General features: G+C 38.2%; 3 protein-coding genes across 3 annotated transcripts in view; 2 read left to right on the top strand and 1 right to left on the bottom strand.

The window, feature by feature from the left end:
• LOC135498015 (BRCA1-associated RING domain protein 1-like) overlaps nucleotides 1–27,999 on the bottom strand; it is a 293,715-nt gene that overhangs the window by 251,527 nt on the left and 14,189 nt on the right. The gene's annotated exons all lie outside the window — the stretch shown is intronic.
• LOC135498214 (NPC intracellular cholesterol transporter 2-like) lies at nucleotides 11,249–15,163 on the top strand. The gene is made up of 4 exons (XM_064788418.1): nucleotides 11,249–11,382; nucleotides 13,043–13,150; nucleotides 13,451–13,620; nucleotides 14,630–15,163. Exons 1-4 carry the CDS (start codon nucleotides 11,307–11,309, stop codon nucleotides 14,711–14,713), a joined length of 438 nt encoding a protein of 145 aa, XP_064644488.1. The 5' UTR covers nucleotides 11,249–11,306; the 3' UTR covers nucleotides 14,714–15,163.
• Nucleotides 21,434–27,768, top strand: LOC135498350 (NPC intracellular cholesterol transporter 2-like). The gene is made up of 4 exons (XM_064788606.1): nucleotides 21,434–21,578; nucleotides 23,499–23,606; nucleotides 25,860–26,029; nucleotides 27,194–27,768. Exons 1-4 carry the CDS (start codon nucleotides 21,503–21,505, stop codon nucleotides 27,275–27,277), a joined length of 438 nt encoding a protein of 145 aa, XP_064644676.1. The 5' UTR covers nucleotides 21,434–21,502; the 3' UTR covers nucleotides 27,278–27,768.

The following is a 27,999-nucleotide window of genomic DNA, read 5'->3' on the forward strand; positions in this document are numbered from 1 at the left end:
GACAATCAACATAGTCATCAAATGAGATATTTCTCCTTACTACATTCTTGGCAATACCCTTCAATTTCTTAGAATCGTAATATTTTGCTCTGTAAGCGTACATCTTGCTTCTCAGGGCAATGAATTCAGTCATCTCTACTCCTCCTAGCTCATCCTTAAAGTAGCCTGGTACCTTCTTCTTACTGGCGTCATAGAGTGGATGATCTTTTGGATAATTACTGAAGTCAAAATAGTGTTTCAACTCCTTTAAGTCTTTAGTTAAGTCATCAGTATTAATGTTAAGTACAAAGGAATCTGTATCTAGATACAGTAGTTCAATACTTTTCTCACCAAAGTACGGTTGAAGAACTTCATAATAGAATTCATACATTAATAATTTAGACAATTCAAGTACTGAAGCTCCTATGTAGATTGGTTTGTTGAATTTCATTGATGTTTTCCTCATGCTAATAGCAGCATTATGTTCGTCAAATACGCATATCGATGAAAACCTGGGATTGGCCATTACATTCCTGGCTCTCTCCCCGTCCGATACAAATTCAATTTCAACCCTGTTCCTTACATTCTCACAAGTTTTTCCATAGAACGCATTGTTCATCAGTTTAAAATAGTCTTTCTCAAAATCAGTCTTAGAATCCATACGTCTTTTAGTGTTAAAATCAATGTATGGTGCTAACCACTTTGATTGTTTAAAGCTTATCACTGAATGAACCCTCTTAAGTACCATTCCGTGCTTTAGGTAAAATTGTAGCATTCTGTAATGCACTATGTAATTAGTTTTATCCTTTTGTGTTAGTATTAGTTTCTCTACATTTGATCTTTTATCATCGCCCAGTAACTCTCTCTGGTAAGGACTTAATTCATCATCTTCAATAAAGAGAGATTCGGGACATAATGGAAAGTTCCTTGACTTAAATTTAATATTTCCTGGATACTCCAAATCAACCTCTAAAAAGTAGCCTACTTCACTATCACTTGGAATTGCCATAATCTGCTCTTTACTGATAAAATTCATGTTAAGTCTAGCTTTGCTCTCGGGACCTTGTCCTAGTCGGACTTTGTCCTGAGAGCATAGCTCGAGTGGATCAATATCTATCATTTCAAAACTACCATAGGGTTGAGGTTCCATCATGGACCAGCCGTAGAGATTATTTGCGTCTACGTAGAGTAGTTTGTGGTGTTCATCTGCCTTGACATGTCTTGTTCCCATAACACCCGAAATTCCACCTCGTATTGCTTTCTCAAAAGTAAGTAAGATGTTGGTATCAGTCAGTAGTTCTAGGTTTATTCCTGTGTACTTCAAACCAGCTTGCCAGGTTAGGCCTGGTGCCGAGTAACAGTGACATGGATCTATCTGAAAGTAGTTCAAATTGACATCCCTGAATTTCTCAAATAAATCAGCTAAAAGGATCACATCAGTTTTGAGGTAGAGGTCAATGAACTCACCGTGATTCCTGATCTTGAAATGATCCCATATTACCTTAGCCTCATCATAGACAGAATCAGGTGCCATTTCATTTTTCAATTCGTCAAAAAACATAGACTTTTCTAGGTAAGTAACATTGTAGCTTTCATGTGATGTGTAAAAAGAGTAAGGTACTGAACCCTTCTTCCTCAATAGCTTAAAGTCAGTGGTATTTGGGAACAGCTGTCTGGTAATTTTAAAATCATCATCCAACATTGATTTGGTTATGTTGTCTAAACTGGACTGCAGGAATCTGTACGAGTCCAAAAACCTGAAACAACCGAACTGAAATGAAATGTATTCCTCTGATGTTTTGGCAAGTATTTTCAGTTTCTTGTACTTCGGTAGCTTATTCATTAATTCTTTAATAAATAAGTGAGAATCGTAATTACTGAGATTGTGAAAAAACACTGGAACAAACATAGCTTTCTTTTCATTCAAATTACACGAGTTGTGAGCAGCACCTCGATATCTACCACAGTAGTGATCATGATCCTTGACCTTGTCATATCCCAAAGGTTGATTACAATAGTAACAATGTGTTTCTAATTGATATTTATGCCAGTCGGACTTCGTCCTGAGAGCAGAGCTCGAGTCTTCATCTGTCATTGTTAGAGGAAAGTTACAGCTCAATAAATTAGAGAATTGTTCTTCCACCCTGATTAACCAATTACAGAACACATCTACAACATCAGCACCCCTGTGAGACACATACTGGCTACTGTAAAGGTGTGTGTAGTCTGAGTGAACATAAACACCAACAGCTGATGCATTTTGTTTAAAAAGTTTCTTTGAACTCGGTTCTTTCATCATAGGTGACTCTACTGATACTACTGGTATGTTGCCTTCGGCAGAAGAATAAGGTTCGCTTATCGCTTCGAAATCAGCATAGATCACAAACAGAACTCTATTTTTGAATGAGTGTTTTTCAAATTTAATTTGTGACCATTTACTGTTAGGTGTAGGCAAAGTAATCTTACAGTAATCGTGTTCTCCACATTTCTTTTTATGTTTATCTAGTGTTGACTTCCTGTAAAAGTAATTCATGCATCTCCTGCAAAGATACACTCTATGAGCTAGTGTCCTGAAGAAAAGATTGATGTCTCTTATGTACATGAAATGGTCCTTGAAATACAACAGATCGATGACATCATCATCATCATAATTCTTGGACAGGTAGAGAGGTTCTAGTTTTGCCTCACAGGTGCTCTTAGCCCATTCGTTCTCTAACTTGAACACATTAATCTTGAGATTATTATCACTCTCTATCTTAGGGATATCCTTTTGAATACATACAGGAAATGATTTGATTTTGATATCGGTAGTGATATTGAATGTACTCTCGAGCTCTGCTCTCAGGACAAAGTCCGTCTCTGGATTTTCTTTCAGATATTTAGCGGCCAATAAAGACCAGAGAAAACATTTATTGTCATTTGATTCCACATTTATTACTGCTTTTGTTTTAAATGGTAATTTAGTGTAATGACCACCTTTACACCTCTTGTAAGAACAGATGGTCATGTTACAAGACTCTATTTTATTTAAAGTAAGTCCAGAACCTTGAAAGTACCTTTCCTCAATCTGTGTCTTAATGTAGTTTAACTGGTTGGTTATGGCATAAATTGCCTGGTTCCTTGAAATTATGCTTTCCATTGGAGACTGTATGGGGTGTGTTACACTTTCACCCTGACGATCAAACTGAGCAAATACTGATATGCTAATTTTGTGATGGTAATCATTGAGTTGAAATAATACCTCCTCTAATTTATCTCTGTATTCATACACTTGTTTAGCTTCTCTGTCAATCTTCAAACTAATGGTGACTACAGGCTTGCCAAATTGTTTTACTATTTCTATTCCACTCACTTTCTTTATGCCATCTAGCTCATTTTCCTCAAATGCAAGTTTCTTATCCATAGTTTTAGGGATCGGTGATGGGGCTCGGGGTTGAGCAATAGGGACATAATCCGGATTTAATTTACTTAAGTGACCTTTGGTTCTCCTGTGAATAGCCATATTATTGTAGGATATGTACTTGTCACATGTAGTGCAAAGTATTTTCTGATTCTTATCAGTCATTCTATTTATTAGATTAAAATTTATTAAATTCAATAAATCTCTTGAATTAAATAGAAATGGACTTCATAATCAATGAACAAGAATGTAATGAAGCCAAATTTGAGTACTACTTAACAGACCAATTAGACATAAAATCCATTACTTTGAAATCGATAACCTTTTACAATTCATGGTGGACAGGTGATTTTCTACCAGAGGGAGTAAGGATTTTCTCATTTCTAGTCGAAATAACCAGAATTACAAAACATGAGCCCTTAGATAAACAATTATGGTGTAGGACATTATTTGCTCCTGGACTTGAAACAGATACACTTGAAAAGGAAGTCATGAAAATTTGCGAACGGCATTTGGAAAATGATTCTACCACAACTAAAGACACCATTACTCAATACACATTTCCATACTCTCGACATTTTAGTTTAAGTGAGTTTTGTGAGGTATGGCAAAAATACATAAAAGAAATTGGAATAAGCCATGTGAAAATTTACTGTGATAACAATAATTACATAACCCTTGAACTTACAGAGGATAAAGAGTACCCTCTGAAAGTAGACAAGTTAGATAAAAATGAAAAAATCAAGATTGAGAGAAACACAGAAGGTTTTCAAATAAGCAAAACCATAAGAGAGGTGATAGAAAAACAGCTCACAGTGGTGAATGAGTGGTTTGGCTTTAAGCAAACTAAATTCACCAAGAAAGGAAAATACTACTCCACAAGACCACTCAACTTTTACAGGAAATATCTATTCCTGCAAGCTAATTTGGTTGACAAAGCTAAGACCCTCTACAACAATAAACCATCTAACATTTTCTGCATCATACCTGTAGAAGATGGTGACCAAATAAAAATGCAGCGATACGAACCGAATTGTAAGAAAACGATAAATAAGTGTACTAATCACATAAAATTCGAAATCACTGATGAGAATGGTAAGCTAGTTAATTTCAGAGGAACAGAGGTTTCTTTAGAGTTAAGAATCGAGCTTTGCTCTCAAGACGAAGTCTGACTGAGACAAGGTCCAGAGAACAAAGCTTGACTCGAGCAGAGCTCTCAAGACGAAGTCGGACCACCTGATTAGATCATTCCATTAAAGGAATAGTACATTTCTTCTCTTTAACTACAGGTTTAACAAGAGGGTTAATTGATCCCTTCATGACTGCTTCATTAGGACTTTGTCCTGAGAGCGTAGCTCGAGTTGAGCCTGATCGCTGCTCTTTACTTACTTTTTTAGGAAGTTTCTTAAACATAATGAATGCTGCTAAAATAATTGCACCTAAACCTAGTACAAAGACATAAGTATTACTACTAGATTCACGCAGTGATACATCAGTATTTTGAGATTGTGGTTCTTCTTCCTCTAATTCTTCTTCCTCCTTTTCCACAACTCTGTTGTTTGGTGAGGAGTCCTGTACTTTAAATGTCGTCTTATCCTTTTTTATCGTCTTAAATTCCTTAGATCTTCTACCCAGTTCTCTAGACCATGCTAATTGTTTCTCTGATCGAGGTTTCTTAGACACTGAAACTTTAGTCGGACTTTGTCCTGAGAGCATATCTTGAGTAGTATCAGTTACAGTTTCAAGTTCCATTTATCTTGGCCGAATTTAATTCGAACTATGTTCTCATAACCAGGTTAATTTAGTCTTCTTTATCATCACTACCTGTGATATCTAGACTTTCATCTATTGATTTGTCACATTCAGAGACAGTCATATTTGGTGTATTCATATTTGATGCAGTCATACTCGATGTATTCATAGATGATTCCTCATGACAATGACCTAAAGTAATAAGTGTTGTTGAGGCAAGTGCAGTTAATGGTCCCATTCTCAAACTCAACCATCCAAGCCATTTATCCAATTCGTTAGTTATCAAATAATCATTTCTAAGATCATGGTAAAGATTATCTTCATCATCTATTGGTAATAACCACCTTGATAATTTAGTGTAAGCTTTAATTACTGTCTTACCCAAAGAATCATTAAGTCTGGCAGCCATCTTTGTTTCATACATTCTATGGTGTTTTAAGATTTCTTTTTCAGTCATATTATCTAAGTCATTAAAAGTTATTTGTTTATTAAGGAAATCCTTGCTTTTACCAGTTGCAACTAGAATCTCTAAGTCTTGTTTGGCTTTAAGGCCACTATCAGTCAAATAGTTCAAATTTTGTTGATTGCTAGTCGGACTTTGTCCTGAGAGCGTAGCTCGAGTTGATCCTAGTTGGCAACTAGAATTGACTATTCCTTGACTGGGATTAACTATTCCTTGACTAGGATTAACAAAATTTGAACTATTCAACTGCTTGTTTGAAACTTGTTGATTTGTAGAGCAGTTCTGTTGAAAGTTAGTTCTGTTTTGTTGGTAACTACCAGTGTTCTGTTGGTTAGAAGCCCCAACTCGAGCTAAGCTCTCAGGACTCATAACACCAATCTGTTTCATCTGTTGTTCAATCACTGCAGATGTCTGACTATTCATTTGCTGATTATTCATTTAAAATTATGGAAAAATGACTGTTAAATGAAAAATGCTGTTTTCACAACTTTATTGCATCTTAACACTAGCTCGAGCTGTGCTCTCAGGACGAAGTCCGGCTCGAGCTGTGCTCTCAGGACGAAGTCCGGCTGGTGTAAACTTAATATTACTGATGCAGTTAATGTCTCGACCTGCACTGGCACTCAGTAAAACGTCAAACTGCTTGTCAATATCCTGGTCATATTCCTTCTCAACCTTGTAATTCTGGAAGAAAATACTTTGAGTGAAATCATACCATAATATATCCAAATCATTTACTCGCTCCTTGTTGGTTAAAAAAGGTGTAAATATTACATAATCAATTTTCAGCGTTTTAAAGGCTTGGTGTAAAAATACCTTGTAGTTAATGGTGACCTTCACACCACAGTATAGCAGAAATCTAAGGAAAGCATAGTACACTAGTCTAAGGTCAGTGATATTCTCATCGGTTAATTGCGGTTTACCAATTGCCCTGTTAATAAATTCAATGGCAAGAAACCAATCATATTCCCCACAGTGAAATTTAAAAAGCATGGCTTCACCATGTAACCCTTGGTTACAAAACTTAGAGGGGAGAGTGTTAATACCCATTTTTAGGGCTGACTGAAGAGTACTTTCATATCTCTGCTTACTAAGACATTTTCTGTGACTTGAAAAGTAGCAATGTAAATACCCTTCCACAAAGTCCTTTAAATACTTAACTGCCGATTCGGACAGCCGACTCCATCCAAGTTTCCTTAGAATACTGTCAAAGTAACGTGTCTTGTTGTCAATATTGATCTCAAGAGTTTTAAAATCATCGTCGTAAGTAGTCGAATTGCAATTGGTGCAGAATTGATACTTCACAGTTTTAGCTGCGTACCTTGCTGAATTCAAGTTTTTTTGATACTCAAAAAGTGTCCACCTTTTACAATTACGGCAGAATTGAGCATTAGTGTTGGTACTGACGTCATATTCTTTCATTCTTGGCAGGACTACTTTGTGTGTCTCAGTCGAGCAGAGCTCTCGGGACTTTGTCCTAGTCAGACTTCGTCCTGAGAGCATAGCTCGAGTAGGCTTATCAAATTTCCCACTGTCATAATTCTTGCTGACATTTTCTTCACTAAAATTTCTAGTCGGACGCAGTCCTGAGAGCATAGCTCGATCCATAACCCTAGGACGAATGTATCCTTTAAGATTCTCATTGTTCCACTCGAGCTCTGCTCTCAGGACGAAGTCCGGCTCACTAGAATAATAGTCTTTTAATGAGATGTATTTATTCATATTTACATAATAATTATTTTTTTAAACATTGTTTTGATAGAAGGTCACCTAAGACCTTTTACGTGATTTTACTGTTTTACGTGATTTTAAGGCTTTAACACCCCCAATTAAACCATAAATTATGGAACTAACAATAGCAATAACTGCTATGATCAGATGTTCAGCTAGAAAGCCAACAACTGCACCAATTGTTTTCAGGAGAAATGATACGATAGAACCGATGATTCCCGGTAAAGCCGCAGCTGATTTCTTGGCTAGTTCTTTTAGCCATTCAGCAAACTTCTTGAGACCTTCTTTTACTTTATCTGGTATTGATGGTTTTGGTCCTGGTTCTGGTGTAGGTCCTGGAGTTGGGTCTGGTCCTGGAGTTGGGTCTGGTCCTGGAGTTGGTTTTACAGATTTAGTGGCACCACTTAAAGCACTACTGATACTAAGACCTAGAGTTGTAAATGTCATTACAACAGCTGTTATTATGGCGCTAATGGTTACACCATATGTCTTAAAAAGTAACTTTATTCTGTCCTTCAGAGGAATAGTTGAATCTGGTTTCTTTAGAACATCAACAATTAAACGTTTAATTCTTCTAGTTTGTGACTCCCTGTCATTGTCTAACCTCCATACCTTTGACTGTTCCTCATGCAATTTGTCATTTAGTTCATCTATTTGCTTTTTCAACTCCCCCGTGTCTTCAGTATCTTCTTCTACAGACTTTACATAGTCTCTTGTTAAATTATGAAGTTGATTTTCTAGTTCTTGTATTTGCATGTCCTTATCCCTCTTTACTGCAGCTAGATCATCACCAGCCTGTTTTAACCCTCTAAGTTCTCTCAAGGCATTTTCAGTAAAACCCAGTGATTTAAGTTCATCATCATTAGAATCAATTAATTTATCTATTGGTTGGTTTGAACTGTTTACCTCATTAATTACTGCCTGTGTTTCAGGGGTTACTAATGTAGGTTCCCTTACTGGTGGGTCAGGTGCAATCATACCTCTAATCATGTCAACAAATCTAGTACCAAACTTAGTCTTTAATGTGCCTTCAGCATAGAAGATTCCATTATCCTTAGTTAAAGGAATTAACTTTATCTTTTCTCCATTTTTATCAGAATATTCAAATAAATTTTTGTTTCCTCGTTTATCTTTTATCAAATCAAATTCAGAATTTCTCGGATTGTAATAAAGTTTGTTTCCATTGTAACTAATGTGTGGTGAAAGATTACTCAATTTTTTCTTGTCATAATTCCAGATTGATCCTCCCAATGCTTTATCAAGTTTATCCTCTATTGTATCGTAACTTAACTCCTTTTCCATCAATTCAGGGACAATACCTCTTACTCTTTCTGGTGTACTGAATGAAGTTTCAGTAGTAAGATTTCCACCTCCTGTGTTGTATGTTGTGCCGTCATCTTGAAAAGTTCTATTGATTTCACCTGTATTAGGATCTATCTCATCCATTTGGATATATTCACCTCCTGTGTTGTATGTTGTGCCGTCATCTTGAAAAGTTCTATTGGTTTCACCTGTGTTGTATCTTGCGTGAATATATTGATTAATTAAATCATCCTTTCTCATTTCTAGAATTTGTTCAAAAGTTCCTGATGATGATGATGATGATTGTGAATCGTAATCATCCATTTCATAATTTTCACCTCCTTCAGCCATAATTACTTATTTATCTAACCATAAAAACAATCAATGTACCAACAACTGAGTAAAGCATGAATTTAATTGTTTCATGAGTATCATCCTCCTTCTCAACTTTGGTGTCAAGTTTAGTAGTAATAGGAATATTCTTTGAGGTTTCAGTTGTTTTTGGTGTATCAACATTACTCTTTGGTTTATGACTGGTCTCGAGCTTTGCTCTCGGGACTTTGTCCGTCATTGATGTACCAACACTACTCTTAACTCTTATTTTCTTAGAACTATTTCCTTCCATCAGTGGTGGTGGTAAGGTCTTTTTGTGGTTAATGTCATTCTTACCGGGTTTAGCATTTTTTGGCGCTATTAAAATGTTATTATTGTAGTTATCCAGCTTACCAATAACGAGTACCATATTTGATCCTATGACATACAATCCTGGTGATATTACATAATCTAGTCTTGTATGAGTGTCACTCACTGCTTTTTGATATCTTTGAATTGAAGTGGGAATATCAGGATGTTGATTAATCGAATCCTTTAATAGTTTGTTAAATTCCTTCTGTGCATCCAATTCTGTACCCGGTACTCCAATTATTGGTGTTCTGGTCAACGCCTGAGCACCCAGAATACAGTAAACATATGTTCTTATTGTATCATTTAACCTCTCTATTCCAGGATTAGAGAAACCATTTGATTTAAATATCATGAATTGTTGATAGGTTTGACATTCATTTTGTGTAATTACATCAAATACATTCTTGTGTCTCCTGACATGATCTTTGATGAAAATATCTGGATATTTGAAATTAGCCATTCCAGCATCCCAGTCTTTACTGAACATCGGTGGCATTCTATTTTCATGAACTTGCATGAGGAAGAAATTGATTTTAGAATCATTGATGTAATATCCGGGATCAGTTATGTTCGGGTTGTAATCCGGTACATTCCATGACCTCCAACCACCGTTATTTTCAAACACCGAGAAATCGTACTCGTCTTTTAAACCAAATTCACTCAATAACCCTCCTAGTTTCCTACGGTTAATGTTATTGTTTGTCTCATTAAAATCACTTTCACCTGGAATTGGTATCTCTAGATTCTTCATGATCTTCAATATTTGATAGTAAACATGAAACCTGTAAATTGACCTTAACAATGGGTCACTGTGATTCAAGTGATCGTCTATTGAAATACCACAACCTGTTGTAGCAAACCAAACAGCCATGTTAAATTGGTTCTGGTAAAACGATAATGGATTCTTTTCCAGTAGCAGACAGTCTTTCTTATTTTTCAGGCTCAAAAACCCAGGTGTTATCTTAGTTTCTTGTAGTCTGAAGAAGTTATTAGTATTAACAGTTACTTCTAAATTAAAGTAGTCATAGGTGAATTTACTTTTATGTTGATTTGCTATTGGATAATACATTTAATTTACTTGAATTTTTTCCTTGAATTTTGGTTAATGAAGACAGTAAAAAGGCCATTTATTTTAATGGAATAACCCATTGAACTCTAGTATTCCCTCACCATTTCACTGCAACGCTTCACTGAAGAATGATAGAATATATGTATTGTGGTGTCTGGTTCTTAGGGGTTTCTAAGCTAATTTGAGACAAAAAGGCCTGTAAGGGCTTTTGTTAAAATAGCTTAGAATTACCTAGATTCCTACCACCACAATACATATATTCTAATACGCATCTAAAAATGATTATAATCTCTTGTCCCTACCCTGCAGAAAACCTCATGGATGGGCAGGGTCCTTCTTTACAAGTATCATCAATGAACGCATTTCTGGTAATGCCCAAAATAATGAAGGATTATTGAATATCTACTGTATCAGCTATTGTTTATCACATGATAAGTTGATAACTGTAGCATCATGCTTGGTACATTTGGAACCTTGTTAATCTTGCCATGTAATGTTTAGCCCTTATGTCACAGGAAAGGATATCCTGCATAGTGGGGCAAGTTTGCATGATGCAAGTTTAGATTTCAAAAGATACATTTAGTGTCCAATTCTTAACCATGATCCGTCAGAACAATACAGGGCTGAACGCATTTTCCAGGACGACTTTCTACTCCCAGCCCAGTCTTACGTAAGTAGATCCAGAGTATAATAATCATGATGTTCGCCATGCACCTGCCAACTGAACATACTCATTGGCAATGCAACTACGCAACCTTTCTCCTCCATATTAATGGTATTGAAATAATGGCCAGCCAAGGTGCTCCAAACGCCACGCTTATCATATATTACATCATATGAGGATGTATAAAGCCTAGCTTTGAACTAACTCGTCATTCAAGCGGTCAGAAAGACTTCTATTGGTCTCCTTCGTTTAATTCCACACCATGAAAGCGCTAATCCCCGTTCTCCTTGCCCTCGTGGCGTTTGATTCCGGCATGTCAACGCCATTCATGGACTGCGGTGAGTAAAAATCCTTCACACTTATTTTGAGGGTTGACCATAGGAGCCGACATTATTGCTAGAAGTTGAAATCATGAAGCAATAAAAGCTCCTTCAAAGTGAAGTGAATGCACATTTAAGATGTGGGAGGCTGGTCGCTGGAAGATAAAGAACAGTCTCCGACCCATGAAATTAGCAATCTCTTCATTTTAAATGAGTTCTATCTGCTTTAGGGTTTCAAGTTCAAGCAAGAACACGTGGTGCTTACGGTCAACCCATAAGGAAGAACACGTTTGTTTAATAGGCAAAGACATACTGGGTGAATTTTGCTGCAATTTTTACAAGTCCGAAAGCTAAAACATGAAATAAAGTGAAGAATGTTGCTTGCTTACTTATATCAAAGATGTATTTGGGGTCGGTAACAAATATTGAATAAATGAAACAGTCTTTCATGTCCATAAATCTTCCCAAAATGAGAAACAAAAGCATTTTTTGCTAGCAAGGAAGCCAACCAGCTGATTGTTCTCTGCCGAAAACCTTATCAATGCGTGAATAAGGGTCATTGCTAGGGCAAACTTTTCCAATGGGCCTAAGGGTTGACCATAGGCACCACCATTTTGGCTAGAACTTGAAATCTAAAAGCAATTTCAAGGGTGGGAGTCGGTTGTTTGCTTTCAAGAGAACAGCCTCTGAGGTTTTGAATCGGCATTCACTTCATTTTGAAGGAGTTGTAATTGTTTCTAACCTTTAATGGTGGTGCGTATGGCCAATCCATACTCATGAGGATTTGAAAGGAACGAGTTTGGAATCCTCTGTGCACCTGTGTGACTGTCCGCTATGGTTACAGTATGCACTTAGCGGACAGTCATAACTGTACGTGTCCACGTGTAACCAAAGCGCCGCTATGGTTACAGTATGCACTTAGCGGACAGTCATAACTGTACGTGTCCACGTGTAACCAAAGCGGACAGTATGTCTCCTATCACTGCATTTTAAGTCACTTTATGAAACACTTCCTGTGATATGAATATAATGTCATTTCACCAAGCTGTTCATATCTGTTTCTTGCCATGTTGGCTGTTAATTCCTGGAACTAGCATACACATGTGTAGGCCTATGCCCATGTCTGTACATAGGCCTTCAGTGCAAGGTTGTAACCATAGCGGACAGTCTGCCGTATATTTTTGCATTTTAAGTCACTTTATAGAACACTTTAAGCCACATCTTACTATTCTGGTGTACATGCTACACAACACTGTCAGCCCGTGCAATAATCTCCACAACTTAAGCAATTATGGAAAAAATAAGCGCAAAAAGTGCCAATAATTCGGCATACAATTACAAAAACACGGATTTTGTCGTCTCCCTACTTTTTATCTCCCTTTTTGATTATGATATAGGCCTACTCTGAGGACGCCATTAAGCCGGTTTTGATGCGTCTGTTTTGCATAGGCCTGTTACACCTAGCTTTTGTACAGGCGCCATGGTGTCTGCCAGTATATTTCTAATACTCTAGGTGTGATGTAGAGTGATGATTTATAGCTTGATTGCAGTATATTGCGATTCTTTAACCCATACACGTAATCAATTTGGATAACGTTGCGTAGGAATTATTGCAATAACGTAACATCTTCCTGAAATCAATTGACATTAACAAAAACCTTCCCTTGTTTATTTTCAGGGTCAAAGGCTGGTAAGGTTGAATCAGTAGACATCGCAACACCCGGTGGCCGCCAAGGGTTTCTTGTGCGAGGAAAAAAAGCAACTCTAACGGTTGTGTTCACTTCGTGTAAGTATAGTAGAAACGCCATCATCAAGAAATTCACCGGCTATTTGCCTCGACTGCGATGGGTGGTTTCTTGGCACCACCCTTTTTATGCATTGGTGCTATTCGCGATGACGTCGCGATTTTTTGGTAGAATCTTTAAAAATAGGTGTTGATATTGATTTGAGCAAGACTGTACATGCGTTTATATCGAATTGTGTCACGCAATGATGATGGCTACGATGGACCTTAAAACGAATGTTGCCAGTTTCAACTTGTCGCATGTTCTACAGCGGTTTTATTGTTTTTAATATTCATTTCCAGACAGCCAGAGCAAGACTGCTACTGGAATAATGAAGGGAGATGTGGTCGTCTGGGTACCTTTCAAGCTTCCTAATAAGGACGCATGCACACAAGGAGTTACATGTCCAATGTCGAAAGGAGCAAGATACACCTTTAAGACATCCTTTGACATACTTCAGGAGTATCCAGCTGTAAGTTTTTAAGCATCTGACAAAAACATCAGGGCATAGCGACATAAAGTATATCTGAATCATTTTCAAATAAATTCAAAGTTCTAAAAAAGCATACTAAACCACTATCATTTGTCTGCACACAGCTTGCATGGCAGTTTTGAAATTATTTTATGTACATTCACGAATTAGTATTGAAAACTTGTATCCCAAAATGAAGTTACCTAAATTGAAAAATGTAAATTGTAATTGAAAAAGGTAAATTGTAGCATGACGGTCGATATCACGAGGGTGCAGATTAACAGTTATGAAAAGGGACACGTTGTGGAACGGATGACTTTTTGGAAGTAGGGTCGCCACCTCCTTGGGGTCTGATGGACCAGCGAATCGATGCTGGCCAATGACAATCGAGGTGGCTGATCACATGCAATCCAACTAGTCGGCCCTTTTAACAGCGTGTCCCTCCATCCAACACCAGAGGCGACTCAACAAATGTGGACTCCTTGTATCACCTATATGGTATGTGCAGCAGAGTTTTCAAAGAGATAACAGACTTCGATTTAATCTTCTCCGATCATTCACTTGATCCAATCAACGGTGGTCTCTACTCTCGTTAGTCCCCACATTCAAGAGCTAGTCCAGCACCCATCAGTGTAAGCCTTGTCCAACTCCGAAGGGCTCAACAACATCAGTATCTGTGCTGATGTGACCGGTGTCTGTTAGCAATTTCAAAGCATTACATTTTATTAATAAGACATGCTGATATCAATAAAACTGACTATCTGATGCGTTGCAATGGTCGATTTCATCGCGAAATGCGAAAATAAATTAAGCGCGAAAATATTCAGGTATATAACAATATCTCTAATCGTTATTTGACTCGGTAGAACGATATGATTGACGCTGCTACAGTTTTGGGTTTTGCATAATTAACCCCCCCCCCCCCCACCAGCACCACAACCACCACCACCACAACCACATATTTCTAAAGGCCGCTAAATTGATATTGATTGGATCTTTCTCGTTTCAGATTCGTTTGGTTATGCAATTGCAACTGAAGGACGACAACGACAAGGATATTGTATGCGTACAATTTCCAAGCGAAATAATGTAGCACATCAACACTATTATACAAAAGCTTCGAGATCATCTCAAACTAAATTCAACCCACCAGCTGGAATTGTCTGACAGTGCTCGCCACAGTATTACATTTGATTTGTCGTTTTCCGTGTGTGAATTCACTGCATAACTCCTGAGGAAGAAAACCTTTACTGCAGGGCATTTAAATAGATCGAAAAACTCTGCATTTTGATCTTTGATGGAACAAATAACAATCCAGTCTAGGCACTCTGTTTGAACATTTCAGCTGCTCTGTTAATTTAGGTCAAACGATGTCTTAACATCCTCTCCGGCATAGAAGCTTAAATTGTACAATGGTTCATGGCCAGTCATATGATAAGGCTAGACATGCCAATGTTTTAGTCCTAGGGAAACGGCGCCTTAGAAAATCGTTAGTTTAGTTTGATGTTCCTGTTAGCATATACCATAGCATAGTAAAGTAGAGAGTGAATAAATAATGGTATGCTTCTAATATGTGTGTTAATTTATTCAACTCCTAAGTGATTCCGCGATACTGTCGAGTTTGCCTAACACCAAATAAGTGAGCTTTTGATTCCGCGATACTGTCGAGTTTGCCTAACACCAAATAAGTGAGCTTTTTATACACCAGTCATCTTTTTGTACAGCATTTTAATACATCTGTTTGTAGACAAACATTTGCCTTACAGTTGGGGTTGCCACTGTGTTTCAATATCAGTTTGTTCACATTATTAATCATGGTCCGGATCAGCAGGTGGCGGCAGACGAAACCGCTCTTAGAATATCGAGGTAACATCAAATATGCACAGGTGGCATGGCTAGTTTTGGGTACTTGTGTCCGTTTTAAAAGCGTTACGCCAGTGCATAAACAGCACTATCTATTTGCATTAATAGTCACACCGAATACCAACAGGTGGCAGGGCGGACGAATATCATACTGCGCCAAAACATTTTCGAAAATCGCCGTCGTATAATAGAGGGAGAACAATTTTTTTCCGCGAGATGCATGTCTTGCATTCAAAAACATGTTGTCATCATGTTTCATATTATGTTTTCTTTTCAAGTATGACCTTATGTCGAGCTTTCTCGTACGGCAAAACATAGGGTTCATGTCAACACACTCTAATTAGCAGGACAATACTGTTGGTAAAATAAGTAACCTTAAATTATTAGAATCATTATTACTACACACAGCGAAATGGATAATAAATAGTATAAAGCGGAAACTGAAAATGTCAAACGCTAAAAATCAGTGAAATTACAGAGTATTATATAACGCAAATGAATGACTTCATAGTATTTTAGCCCTTCATTGAAATCAAATATCGGCGCAATGCACTTATACTAGACTGTGAAATGGTGCTATTCGAGGGACGATAACCCCGTGAATAAATGAGCCGAACAGTCTTGTCGACCGACAATTCTCACTTGGAAACTACGGTATGCTTGGATGTGCTCAACAGCTATGCACGTTGAACTACTGCGCATCCATGTTTAACGTGGGACAATGAAATTGTGTAATATCCCCCCCCCCCCCCCGAGCCAACAGCCTCCAAGCCTCCGCACACACAAAGTTTTATTCGTTGATTTTGTTGAATTTATTTGTCGAGTGAGAAATACTTGATTTCAACTTGATGATCCAAATTGTTATAGTATGTGGGATGAAATACCTGGCTTTCATGCGGCGAATATTTGTATTATGTCTTGCTGACAACATATCAGTCGCATATATCTTGCTGACAAATAGAAGTGAGTAAAGAACACGAACCCCAATGGAACCGACTTCATCAATGTGTTGATTATCATTGGAAACAGCGCGTTAAACCACCACCACTTACTTTACCGAAGTTCTCTCAGCCGTCTATTAATTTTTCATCCAGTCGGCCAATTTCCTATTCCAAACAAAACTCTCTGTAATTTTCTCACATCGGTTTCCAAATGAGACTCTCCGTGAATCACCTCAAATTACGTCACAATTTTCCCCCTTATTCAATAATGATCGACGTCAACACCTCCATGATGGTGAACTCGAACTCCTTTTAGCAATCGGACTACCACTGCAGAGAACCACAGAATATGGATTGAAACGCAGCATAACCCTCTTCGTCAACCTATCAGTCAATGGAACACAAGATAAGAACAGTGTGAAAAGAGAACATTATTTCTGCAAACCAATTCAAAAAGTTTCGATTCAATCACACCAGATGCGTAGCTTTAAAAGCAAATATCCACCTTGCAACTGGAGAAATTACTTTATCATCGGTCTTTTGTTCGGTTTTGGTGACAAGCCATTTCACACTTCAATTAGGCCACCTAATGAACTTTATTATTCTCTTCTAATTTATCAACGTGCTTTGACGCCGGCAGCTATATGGGTCTAATGATGTGAGCTAGGGGGTATTTACGGACATTTCAATGCCATATTTATTTTTTGTTGCATTCAAACACCTTCTCCAATGCCTGTCTAAACCGACGGCCCGTTGCACGGTTCATGTAGGTGAAAAACATGACAAAGCTGTTTAAATTGCTCAAAAAGTATGAAATATTGAGAATACCAAAATTGGTCTAGTCGATATCGAGACTTGAAGACGATGGAATTAGTCAACGTATTTGTGACATCTCGCCTGGGAGATGTAAAATCAATACCACTGTGACAGCCGGGTTGCTTACATGTAGATCACTGAGGAGCCGTGTTCCTTCATAGAGATGTTATGACGTTTTATTTTTCTAATACCGGAAAAATTGTATTGATGATGGTCTATTTTATTCTTATTGTCCAGATACCACATGCTATGGCTAAATTGTGAGAGAAAAGCATTTGTTTTCTGACATTCTACTCCCAAACCAAATATCAGTTTTGGTTACATTTGAATACCTTTCCCAAGGCTTGTCTAAACCGTCGTCCCAACGCACAGTAGAGGAAAAAATTGACAAAACTGTTCAAATTGCTCAAAAAATAGGAAATATCGAGAACGCCAAAATAGGCATCAGAGTCGATATCGAGACCTGAATATGATTGAATTAATCCAAGTACTTGGGAAAGCCCGCCCGGCAGTTCTAGAATAATAAATATCACCACCACTGTGACCACTCTATGCGTAACCATCTTAATCAGTTTGGCTCGCTCTGCGTCTTTCTTGGTTAGGTGTCTAGTAGTCGCCTGATTTAGGCTCAATGATATCAAGCGAGTGAAGATTATAAGGCTCGTTATTGGTATCAATGAATTAATAATGACATGCATGACTCTAATGTAGGTGTTGCGGAAGTTATAGTTATAGTACAAAGCTGTGTACTTCCACCAGGGTAGGATCATACGTGAGCAAGGGTCGTAACGAAGTGTCACCTCGTACGAGAGGAACAGGGGTATTCGATACAAGAAGGCGCCAAAACAGATTGCGGATAGCGAAATGTAGGCATTCCTCTTTGTGCATAAAGCTGCCGCCAACAGTGGCCTGCAGACTGCAATGAATCGCTCAGTGGCAACACAAAAAGTGATATAGATGGATGCAGTCTTTGAAAAGAAAATCATTGTGCGGAGATAACTGTATGCGTGCGCATGCAACAAAATATACTCGAACCAAAACCCCGTATAGTTATACAGGGCCTGCATTGATTCACCAAATACTTGCGAAATCAAGACTAAACTATCGGTTACTGCTAAACCTTGTAGCAGCACCGAAGTTGATGTGTATGGCCGCTCATGTCCTATACCAATAATAGCAAGTATATTTGCTGGAAAGCCAATTACTGCCATGATTAATGCCAATGGTACATTAACGGTGAAAGCCGCAAAATCATAGAAACCAATCAAAGGCAATATTGGATACAAACATGTTCCATTCTCTCTGTATATAGTGAAAGTAATGGTCGCGTTTGTTGTCGCCATCGCAGCTGGTTTAACCGTCAAATCTACGAGCATGAAATAGATAATTTTGTAACATCTAGTTCACCAGTTGGCATCCCTGGATAAAGAAGCTCTTGGTTACACGATAGACCAATTTTCTGGTCGTTACTGCGACATGCGTATCACTCCGTTGTGTGTAAACGGCGAATAACACTAAATTATAGAAACAAATCAAGCGATGTGTGGGATACAAACATAGTCCACGCTTTATGGATGTGCTGAAAAAAGTGGCCTCGCCAGTTGTCACCATCGTAGATGTGTTTACCTTAAAATTTACGAGCAAATCATCAAAATTTTATAGAAAAAAATGCTACTATGAGGCATTTTGTAAGGCTGCTCTCTGGATAAAGAGGCTCTCGGTTCAAGTCCAAATTGACTCTAATCTTCTGGTCGATGCTGCGTATCACTGCCTTGTCGAGGTGACGTCATGATCCAGATTTATTTGGTGAATGGAATGAGAAAGACCTGACTTATTCAAACTGGTTGTTCAATGTTGCATGAAAAACCGAACTTTCATGCGGCGTCCGGTGAACATTTGTGTTTTGGCTTATATATCGCCGACAAACTGGAGCGATTAAATAAAAGAAAACCCCAAGGAAATGATTTCATCAATGTCTTGATTATCATCGAAAACAAGGCATCATTATTTGCCAGATATTAAACTTTGTTCCAACACTAACACCTAACGAAGTTCTCTTAGCCGCCTATTCGTTTTTCATTAAGTTGGCAAATTTCCAATTCCTGCTGGACAGTTTGAACAAAACTCTCTGTAACTTTCTCATATCCTGTCCAAATGAGACTGTCCGTGCATCAGCTAAAATTAATTGACAATATCCTCCTTGATCTTATGATATTGATCGACGTAAACACCTCCATGGTGGTGAACTCGAACTCCTTTTAACAATCGGACTACCACTGCAGAGAACCACGAATATGGATAGAAATTAGCATAACGCTCTTCGTCAACCTATCAGTCAATGGAACACGAACTGAGAACAGTGTGAATAGAGAACAAATATACATGTACTAGTATTTCTGCAAACCTATTCAAAAAGTTGCAATTCAATCACACTAGATGCGTACCTTTGAAAACAAATGTCCACCTTGCAACTGGAGAAATTGTTTTATAATATCGATGTTGTATTCTGTTTCGGTGATCGGTTTTTTTGAATGCTGAACAACGCGAGAAATCGAACGATTATTGTTGGAGGCAGGTCTTCTGTGTATATTGCTGAACGGTCTATACATCACTGTAATCACCCCCCCCCCCCCCCCCCCCCACGACCCACCGTCCCATCCTAGACCTCTAATCTTTATCCACATGTCTAAAGTTAGCACCAAGGTTACTAAACCGTTAGTAATAGCAATAGTATAACACCGTAAAGACGGCGGCTGATTCAATGTTCATTTCCGGAAGTCATTACCTTTAGGTCTCATGTTTCCGCAGACGAAGCACCACTTCTTTAAATATCTAAAGCACTTGTCCAGAAGCAAATTGAGACAAGAAACACTTACTCCTGCTAAATTTATGTCGTCAGAAGTTATTAAAACGATGTTCAGCTCTCCTGACGCCACGTTTGGTGTTCGGAAGATCACACTGATAAAATTTCGTGAAAAAAATAATTTTGCTTTGCTTTAAAAACAGCAGCTTAATTAGAGTAGTGAGCGAAGATAAGTTTTTTTCTGCATGCGTCTGTTAACTACAGCTCTGGCGGTATTTATTCAGTCCAGGTTATACATAATACGTTCATGAATTGTTATCAATATCAATTAGGCGAACTTCGCGCATACAGGCTGCACCAACAGTATTCAAATGTTTAGGTACATAACACAATGAAAGTGATTTTAACCCTCCGAGCTGTGTTCAATCGGAAATTAAAATCCTGATGGTATACGTATGTCAGTCACTCGTGACAAAAAGAAGTTTTTGCAGACCAAAAAAACACAGCGGGGTCAATATCGGACTCGATCGGGGAACATCAACATCTACAGGGTAGCCAAGAATTATTTTTCCTCACGCAATTGGTACACAATGGAATTCTATTGTGTAACGAGGAAAATAATTCTGGGCCACCCTGTAGATAACCAGGGTCAGTCGTAAGCTCCCTTCGCAGCTGGTAGAGTGAAATGCCCTGACGGTCAGTCAGGAAGAGAGAACGTAGAATCATGAGACTGCTTCGAATATTTCGAATAGGTTCCTAGGAACATTGAACCTTCTTTATATCAGACCTGGATAACATAAACAAGCACCCAAAAATGATTATACCCTGCAGAAGACCTCATGGATGAGGAGGCTTCTTCTGTACAAGTATCATCTGGGAACGCATTTCTGGTAATGCCAAAAATAATGAAGGATTATTGAATAGCTACATACATCAAGTATCAGCTATTGTTTATCACATGATAAGTTGATAACTGTAGCATCATGCTTGGTACATTTTGAACCTTGTTAATCTTGCCATGTAATGTTTAGCCCTTATGTCACAGGAAAAGATATCCTGCATGCAAGTGGGGCAAGTTTGCATGATGCAAGTTTAGATTTCAAAATATATATTTAGTGTCCAATTCTTAACCATGATCCGTCAGAACAATACAGGGCTGAACGCATTTTCCAGGACGACTTTCTACTCCCAGCCCAGTCTTACGTAAGTAGATCCAGAGTATAATAATCATGATGTTCGCCATGCACCTGCCAACTGAACATACTCATTGGCAATGCAACTACGCAACCTTTCTCCTCCATATTAATGGTATTGAAATAATGGCCAACCAAGGTGCTCCAAACGCCACGCTTATCATATATTACATCATATGAGGATGTATAAAGCCTAGCTTTGAACTAACTCGTCATTCAAGCGGTCAGAAAGACTTCTATTGGTCTCCTTCGTTTAATTCCACACCATGAAAGCGCTAATCCCCGTTCTCCTTGCCCTCGTGGCGTTTGATTCCGGCATGTCAACGCCATTCATGGACTGCGGTGAGTAAAAATCCTTCACACTTATTTTGAGGGTTGACCATAGGAGCCGACATTATTGCTAGAAGTTGAAATCATGAAGCAATAAAAGCTCCTTCAAAGTGAAGTGAATGCACATTTAAGATGTGGGAGGCTGGTCGCTGGAAGACAAAGAACAGTCTCCGACCCATGAAATTAGCAATCTCTTCATTTTAAATGAGTTCTATCTGCTTTAGGGTTTCAAGTTCAAGCAAGAACACGTGGTGCTTACGGTCAACCCATAAGGAAGAACACGTTTGTTTTAATAGGCAAAGACATACTGGGTGAATTTTCCTGCAATTTTTACAAGTCCGAAAGCTAAAACATGAAATAAAATGAAGAATGTTGCTTCCTTACTTATATCAAAGATGTATTTGGGGTCGGTAACAAATATTGAATAAATGAAACAGTCTTTCATGTCCATAAATCTTCCCAATATGAGAAACAAAAGCATTTTTTGCTAGCAAGGAAGCCAACCAGCTGATTGTTCTCTGCCGAAAACCTTATCAATGCGTGAATAAGGGTCATTGCTTGGGCAAACTTTTCCAATGGGCCGAAAGGTTGACCATAGGCACCACCATTTTGGCTAGAACTTGAAATCTAAAAGCAATTTCAAGGGTGGGAGTCGGTTGTTTGCTTTCAAGAGAACAGCCTCTGAGGTTTTGAATCGGCATTCACTTCATTTTGAAGGACTTTTAATTGTGTCTAACCTTTAATGGTGGTGCGTATGGCCATTCCATACTCATGAGGATTTGAAAGGAACGAGTTTGGAATCAACCTTGCACTGAAGGCCTATGTACAGACATGGGCATAGGCCCACAAATGTGTATGCTAATTCCAGGAATTAACAGCCAACATGGCAAGAAACAGATATGAACAGCTTGGTGAAATGACATTATATTCATATCACATGAAGTGTTTCATAAAGTGACTTAAAATGCAGTTATAGGAGACATACTGTCCGCTTTGGTTACACGTGGACACGTACAGTTATGACTGTCCGCTAAGTGCATACTGTAACCATAGCGGACGGTGACACAGGTGCACAGAGGTAATGAATGAATGAATGAATATAAGAATTTCTATAGCGGCTGAATTAAAAGAAAAACTTAAATTCTCAGGCGCTTTACAAAGCAAAACACTCCCTCAAAAGATGTTGTTTCAGGAGAGTTTTGAAATGTCTATGGAACCAGCAAGCCTGATGTCAGAAGGTAGCTGGTTCTATAGAACCGGTGATGACTTGTAAAAAGAACGGTCACCAAAGGTTTTGCACTTAGTGCGAGGGACCACCAAAGTTGGAGCAATAACAGAGCGGAGATGGTAGGTGGAATGGTGCCTCAGTCTGACCATATCACACAGGTACGCAGGTAACCATAGCGGACAGTCTGCCGTATATTTTTGCATTTTAAGTCACTTTATAGAACACTTTAAGCCAAGAGCGTGTTATCACATCTTACTATTCTGGTGTACATGCTACACAACACAGCCCGTGCAATGATCTCCACAACTTAGGCAATTATGGTAAAAATAAGCGCAAAAAGTGCCAATAATTCGGCATACAATTACAAAAACACGGATTTTGTCGTCTCCCTACTTTTTATCTCCCTTTTTGATTATGATATAGGCCTACTCTGAGGACGCCATTAAGCCGGTTTTGATGCGTCTGTTTTGCATAGGCCTGTTACACCTAGCTTTTGTACAGGCGCCATGGTGTCTGCCAGTATATTTCTAATACTCTAGGTGTGATGCAGAGTGATGATTTATAGCTTGATTGCAGTATATTGCGATTCTTTAACCCATACTCGTAATCAATTTGGATAACGTTGCGTAGGAATTATTGCAATAACGTAACATCTTCCTGAAATCAATTGACATTAACAAAAACCTTCCCTTGTTTATTTTCAGGGTCACAGGCTGGTAAGGTTGAATCAGTAGACATCGCAACACCCGGCGGCCGCCAAGGGTTTCTTGTGCGAGGAGAAAAAGCAACTCTAACGGTTGTGTTCACTTCGTGTAAGTATAGTAGAAACGCCATCATCAAGAAATTCACCGGCTATTTGCCTCGACTGCGATGGTGGTTTCTTGGCACCACCCTTTTTATGTATTGGTGCTATTCACGATGACGTCGCGTTGATTCCTGTGTTGTCTATTATTCACCGACACAATGCCATAAGGCCCACATCTTCTATTGCGTTTCACCATTAAGAATATCTTTGCTGCCTCCACTAAAATGGGGCCGGTCCACTGTGCATCAACATCTACATTGGGGACTCTTTAATTCCTATCCAAATAAGCCATGCCATAGGCCCTGAAAACAGAAACATCGATTTATTCTCTGTTACATACAATTGAATATGAACATTTATTACAGAAATATCATCTGAATTATTGTTTTTCATGAATTTACATTTGACAAAATTAATGAAAATTTTGCGGACACTTTTTTTGGCCGAAAAGGGTCAAAATATTTATTTACAAGGTTATATGAGGTTTTCTTTGCAGAAATAGAAACTTCATGCAAAATTCCCCAACTTTTATATACATTGTAACCTTTTAGGACCATTAGAAATGATTTTTTTCTTTTTCAAAATTACCTTCCGAACGTTTTAATTTTACCTGGGGAAATTTGACCGTTTAAGGGTTAATCCGGCGGTCTTATGGGCGATCGTATGATTTATGACACGTCTCTTTGCCAGTCACGTGTCACTTTTGGTTCTATACATTTAAAACATTTTTAGGCCCACCAACTAGTTATAAGTTTGAGAACCTTTCTTAGCATTTTGGAGACACCGTATACCTGTTACAAACACACACAAATAAATTCCTTGTCGTGAATTTTGACATGATATTTTGACACCTGCTAAAACTTGTACACAGACAAATTAATGTCATTTATAGCTTATTTTCGCAATCAAATTTTTATACACGATGACATATGACTGATATCGACAGCGAGACAGCAACCCAGGGAAGGCTTGGATTGAGGTCTGTACGATATCCCGAGGCAAAATTGAAGTCCTGGTGTTTATTATTTTATGATTGAATTACGTGCGATATCAAGTGACGTCATCGATGTGTATGCAAATTTTTATTACCTAGTCAGAGAGCTTTTATTTTTAGATATTACCAGAGGTCGATGTAATCGAACTTAGGAGCTGGCAATGACAACTGGTAGACGAGGTTGACTGAACAGTGTAGCTCAAAACCTACAACTTATGATATCTTCTTAACTATTCAATCGTTTTCAATGCGATTTGCACAAGGTTGTCGCAAATGGTGTTGTCTGTATGATCATGATGATTACAATTTAGTGCATTATTGTCTTCATTATTTAATCGCCAATTTACAAAAGGTCCAAAAAATACTTTTTTATTTCTTGAAAAAACCCACAAAAAAACAATGGTGTTGTAGTACAGCAAATAAGAAGACTTCCTGGTGTGTTTTCATGTTGATATCTGACACTAGTTCTGAAATAGCAGACTTTTTCTGGCTGAATATCAACCTTGGATAATTCATTGTGGTGACTTCTGAAACTGTTTCACTACACTGTAAGCTAAGAACATGGCTACCCTCCTAAGGAACTGGTCACACACAATTGTATCCACATAACATAACATAATTATACACTACCAGCAAGATTTAACAAAGAGTGTTCTTTATGATTTGTGCTAAAACACATCTATTCAACAGCCGTGGAAGTGTAATAAGTGACCAGTTGTCCAGTTCATAACGGTGTCAATAACCCTAATAAAAGTATGCCCATGAATGGGATAATTATGTCCCTCCTTCAATGAATGAGGTTTGAATAATTGTTGTGCAATAATTGGAATACTAAAAGGTATAACCTATTAAAACTTGTCTTTTCTTGTTAACACATGACTCTACATATTGTGGTACATGGCACACTGCATGTTGAGGTGGTAAAAGTTTTGGCACATTTCAAAGGTAAATAGAAATAGGCCTAGTATCCATTGCATGTTGACATCTTGCAGAAAAAGCAGGATAGCTCGAAACCAAGATAAGATATCAACATGAAAACAGCCCAGAAAGTCTTAGTTCTTGCTGTTCTACAACTCTAGTGATTTTTTGGTGGAATCTTTCCTGAAAGTCATAGGTGTTGATATTGATTTGAGCAAGACTGTACATGCGTTATCGAATTGTGTCACGCAATGATGATGGCTACGATGGACCTTAAAACGAATGTTGCCAGTTTCAACTTGTCGCATGTTCTACAGCGGTTTTATTGTTTTTAATATTCATTTTCAGACAGCCAGAGCAAGACTGCTGTTGGAATATTGAAGGGAAATGTGTCCGTCTGGGTACTTTTCACCCTTTCTAATCCGGACGCATGCACACAAGGAGTTACATGTCCAATGTCGAAAGGAACAAGATACACCTTTAAGACATCAGTAAACATATATCAGGAATATCCACCTGTAAGTTTTTAAGCATCTGACAAAAACATCAGGGCATAGCGACATAAAGTATATCTGAATCATTTTCAAATAAATTCAAAGTTCTAAAAAAGCATACTAAACCACTATCATTTGTCTGCACACAGCTAGCATGGCAGTTTTGAAATTATTTTATGTACATTCACGAATTAGTATTGAATTAGTATTGAAAACTTGTATCCCAAAATAAAGTTACCTAAATTGAAAAATGTAAATTGTAATTGAAAAAGGTAAATTGTAGCATGACGGTCGATATCACGAGGGTGCAGATTAACAGTTATGAAAAGGGACACGTTGTGGAACGATGACTTTTGGAAGTCTAGGGTCGCCACCTCCTTGGGGTCTGATGGACCAGCGAATCGATGCTGGCCAATGACAATCGAGGTGGCTGATCACATGCAATCCAACTAGTCGGCCCTTTTAACAGCGTGTCCCTCCATCCAACACCAGAGGCGACTCAACAAATGTGGACTCCTTGTATCACCTATATGGTATGTGCAGCGGAGTTTTCAAAGAGATAACAGACTTCGATTTAATCTTCTCCGATCATTCACTTGATCCAATCAACGGTGGTCTCTACTCCCCAGATTCAAGAGCTAGTCCAGCACCCATCAATGTAAGCCTTGTCCAACTCCGAAGGGCTCAACAACATCAGTATCTGTGCTGGTATGACCTGTGTCCGTTAGCAATTTCAAAGCATTAAATTTTATTAATAAGACATGCTGATATCAATAAAACTGACTATCTGATGCGTTGCAATGGTCGATTTCATCGCGAAATGCGAAAATAAATTAAGTGCGAAAATATTCAGGTTTATAACATTGGGTGATATGAATAAAGACTAGCAAATGCTTTTACTCCGGTTTTGTACAGAAAGGCCTAGTGTAAATGTACAAGGAGATTTAGATAAAAGCATTTGCTAGTCTTTATTCATATCACCCAATAGCTCTAATCGTTATTTGACTCGGTAGAACGATATGATTGACGCTGCTACAGTTTTGGGTTTTGCATAATTAAGATTTAGTTTCAATGAATTGATATACTGTTAAGGTGTTAGAAAAGTGCCCGCACCCCCCCCCCCCCCACCACAACCACATATTTCTAAAGGCCGCTGAATTGATATTGATTGGATCTTTCTCGTTTCAGATTCGTGTGGAGTTTCAATTGCAACTGAAGGACGACAACTACAAGGATATTATATGCGTACGATTTCCAAGCGAAATAATGTAGCACATCAACACTATTATACAAAAGCTTCGAGATCATCTCAAACTAAATTCAACCCACTAGCTGGAATTGTCTGACAGTGCTCACCACAGTATTACATTTGATTTGTCGTTTGCCATGTGTGAATTCACTGCATAACTCCTGAGGAAGAAATCCTTTACTGCAGGGCATTTAAATAGATCGAAAAACTCTGCATTTTGATCATCACTAAACTGAGTTTGATGGAACAAATAACAATCCAGTCTAGGCACCCTGTTTGAACATTTCAGCTGCTCTGTTAATTTAGGTCAAACAATGTCTTAACATCCTCTCCGGCATAGAAGCTTAAATTGTACAATGGTTCATGGCCAGTCATATGATAAGGCTAGACATGCCAATGTTTTAGTCCTAGGGAAACGGCGCCTTAGAAAATCGTTAGTTTAGTTTGATGTTCATGTTAGCATATACCATAGCATAGTAAAGTAGAGAGTGAATAAAACATGGTATGCTTCTAATATGTGTGTTAATTTATTCAACTCCTAAGTGATTCCGCGATACTGTCGAGTTTGCCTAACACCAAATAAGTGAGCTTTTTATACACCAGTCATCTTTTTGTACAGCATTTTAATACATCTGTTTGTAGACAAACATTTGCCTTACAGTTGGGGTTGCCACTGTGTTTCCCTATCAGTTTGTTTACATTATTAATTATGGTCCGGATCAGCAGGTGGCGGCAGACGAAACCG

Source organism: Lineus longissimus, chromosome 13 (assembly GCF_910592395.1).
Source record: "Lineus longissimus chromosome 13, tnLinLong1.2, whole genome shotgun sequence".
Lineage (NCBI taxonomy): Eukaryota > Metazoa > Nemertea > Pilidiophora > Heteronemertea > Lineidae > Lineus > Lineus longissimus.

What these genes read in the sequence shown, in the direction of transcription:
- LOC135498214 (XM_064788418.1), top strand. Translation starts at nt 11,307, where the DNA reads ATGAAAGCGCTAATCCCCGTTCTCCTTGCCCTCGTGGCGTTTGATTCC. An exon ending in AACGGTTGTGTTCACTTCGT is followed by an intron (nt 13,151 to 13,450) that starts GTAAGTATAGTA and finishes ATTCATTTCCAG; the next exon opens with ACAGCCAGAGCAAGACTGCT. An exon ending in TACTTCAGGAGTATCCAGCT is followed by an intron (nt 13,621 to 14,629) that starts GTAAGTTTTTAA and finishes TTCTCGTTTCAG; the next exon opens with ATTCGTTTGGTTATGCAATT.
- LOC135498350 (XM_064788606.1), top strand. Translation starts at nt 21,503, where the DNA reads ATGAAAGCGCTAATCCCCGTTCTCCTTGCCCTCGTGGCGTTTGATTCC. An exon ending in AACGCCATTCATGGACTGCG is followed by an intron (nt 21,579 to 23,498) that starts GTGAGTAAAAAT and finishes GTTTATTTTCAG; the next exon opens with GGTCACAGGCTGGTAAGGTT. An exon ending in AACGGTTGTGTTCACTTCGT is followed by an intron (nt 23,607 to 25,859) that starts GTAAGTATAGTA and finishes ATTCATTTTCAG; the next exon opens with ACAGCCAGAGCAAGACTGCT.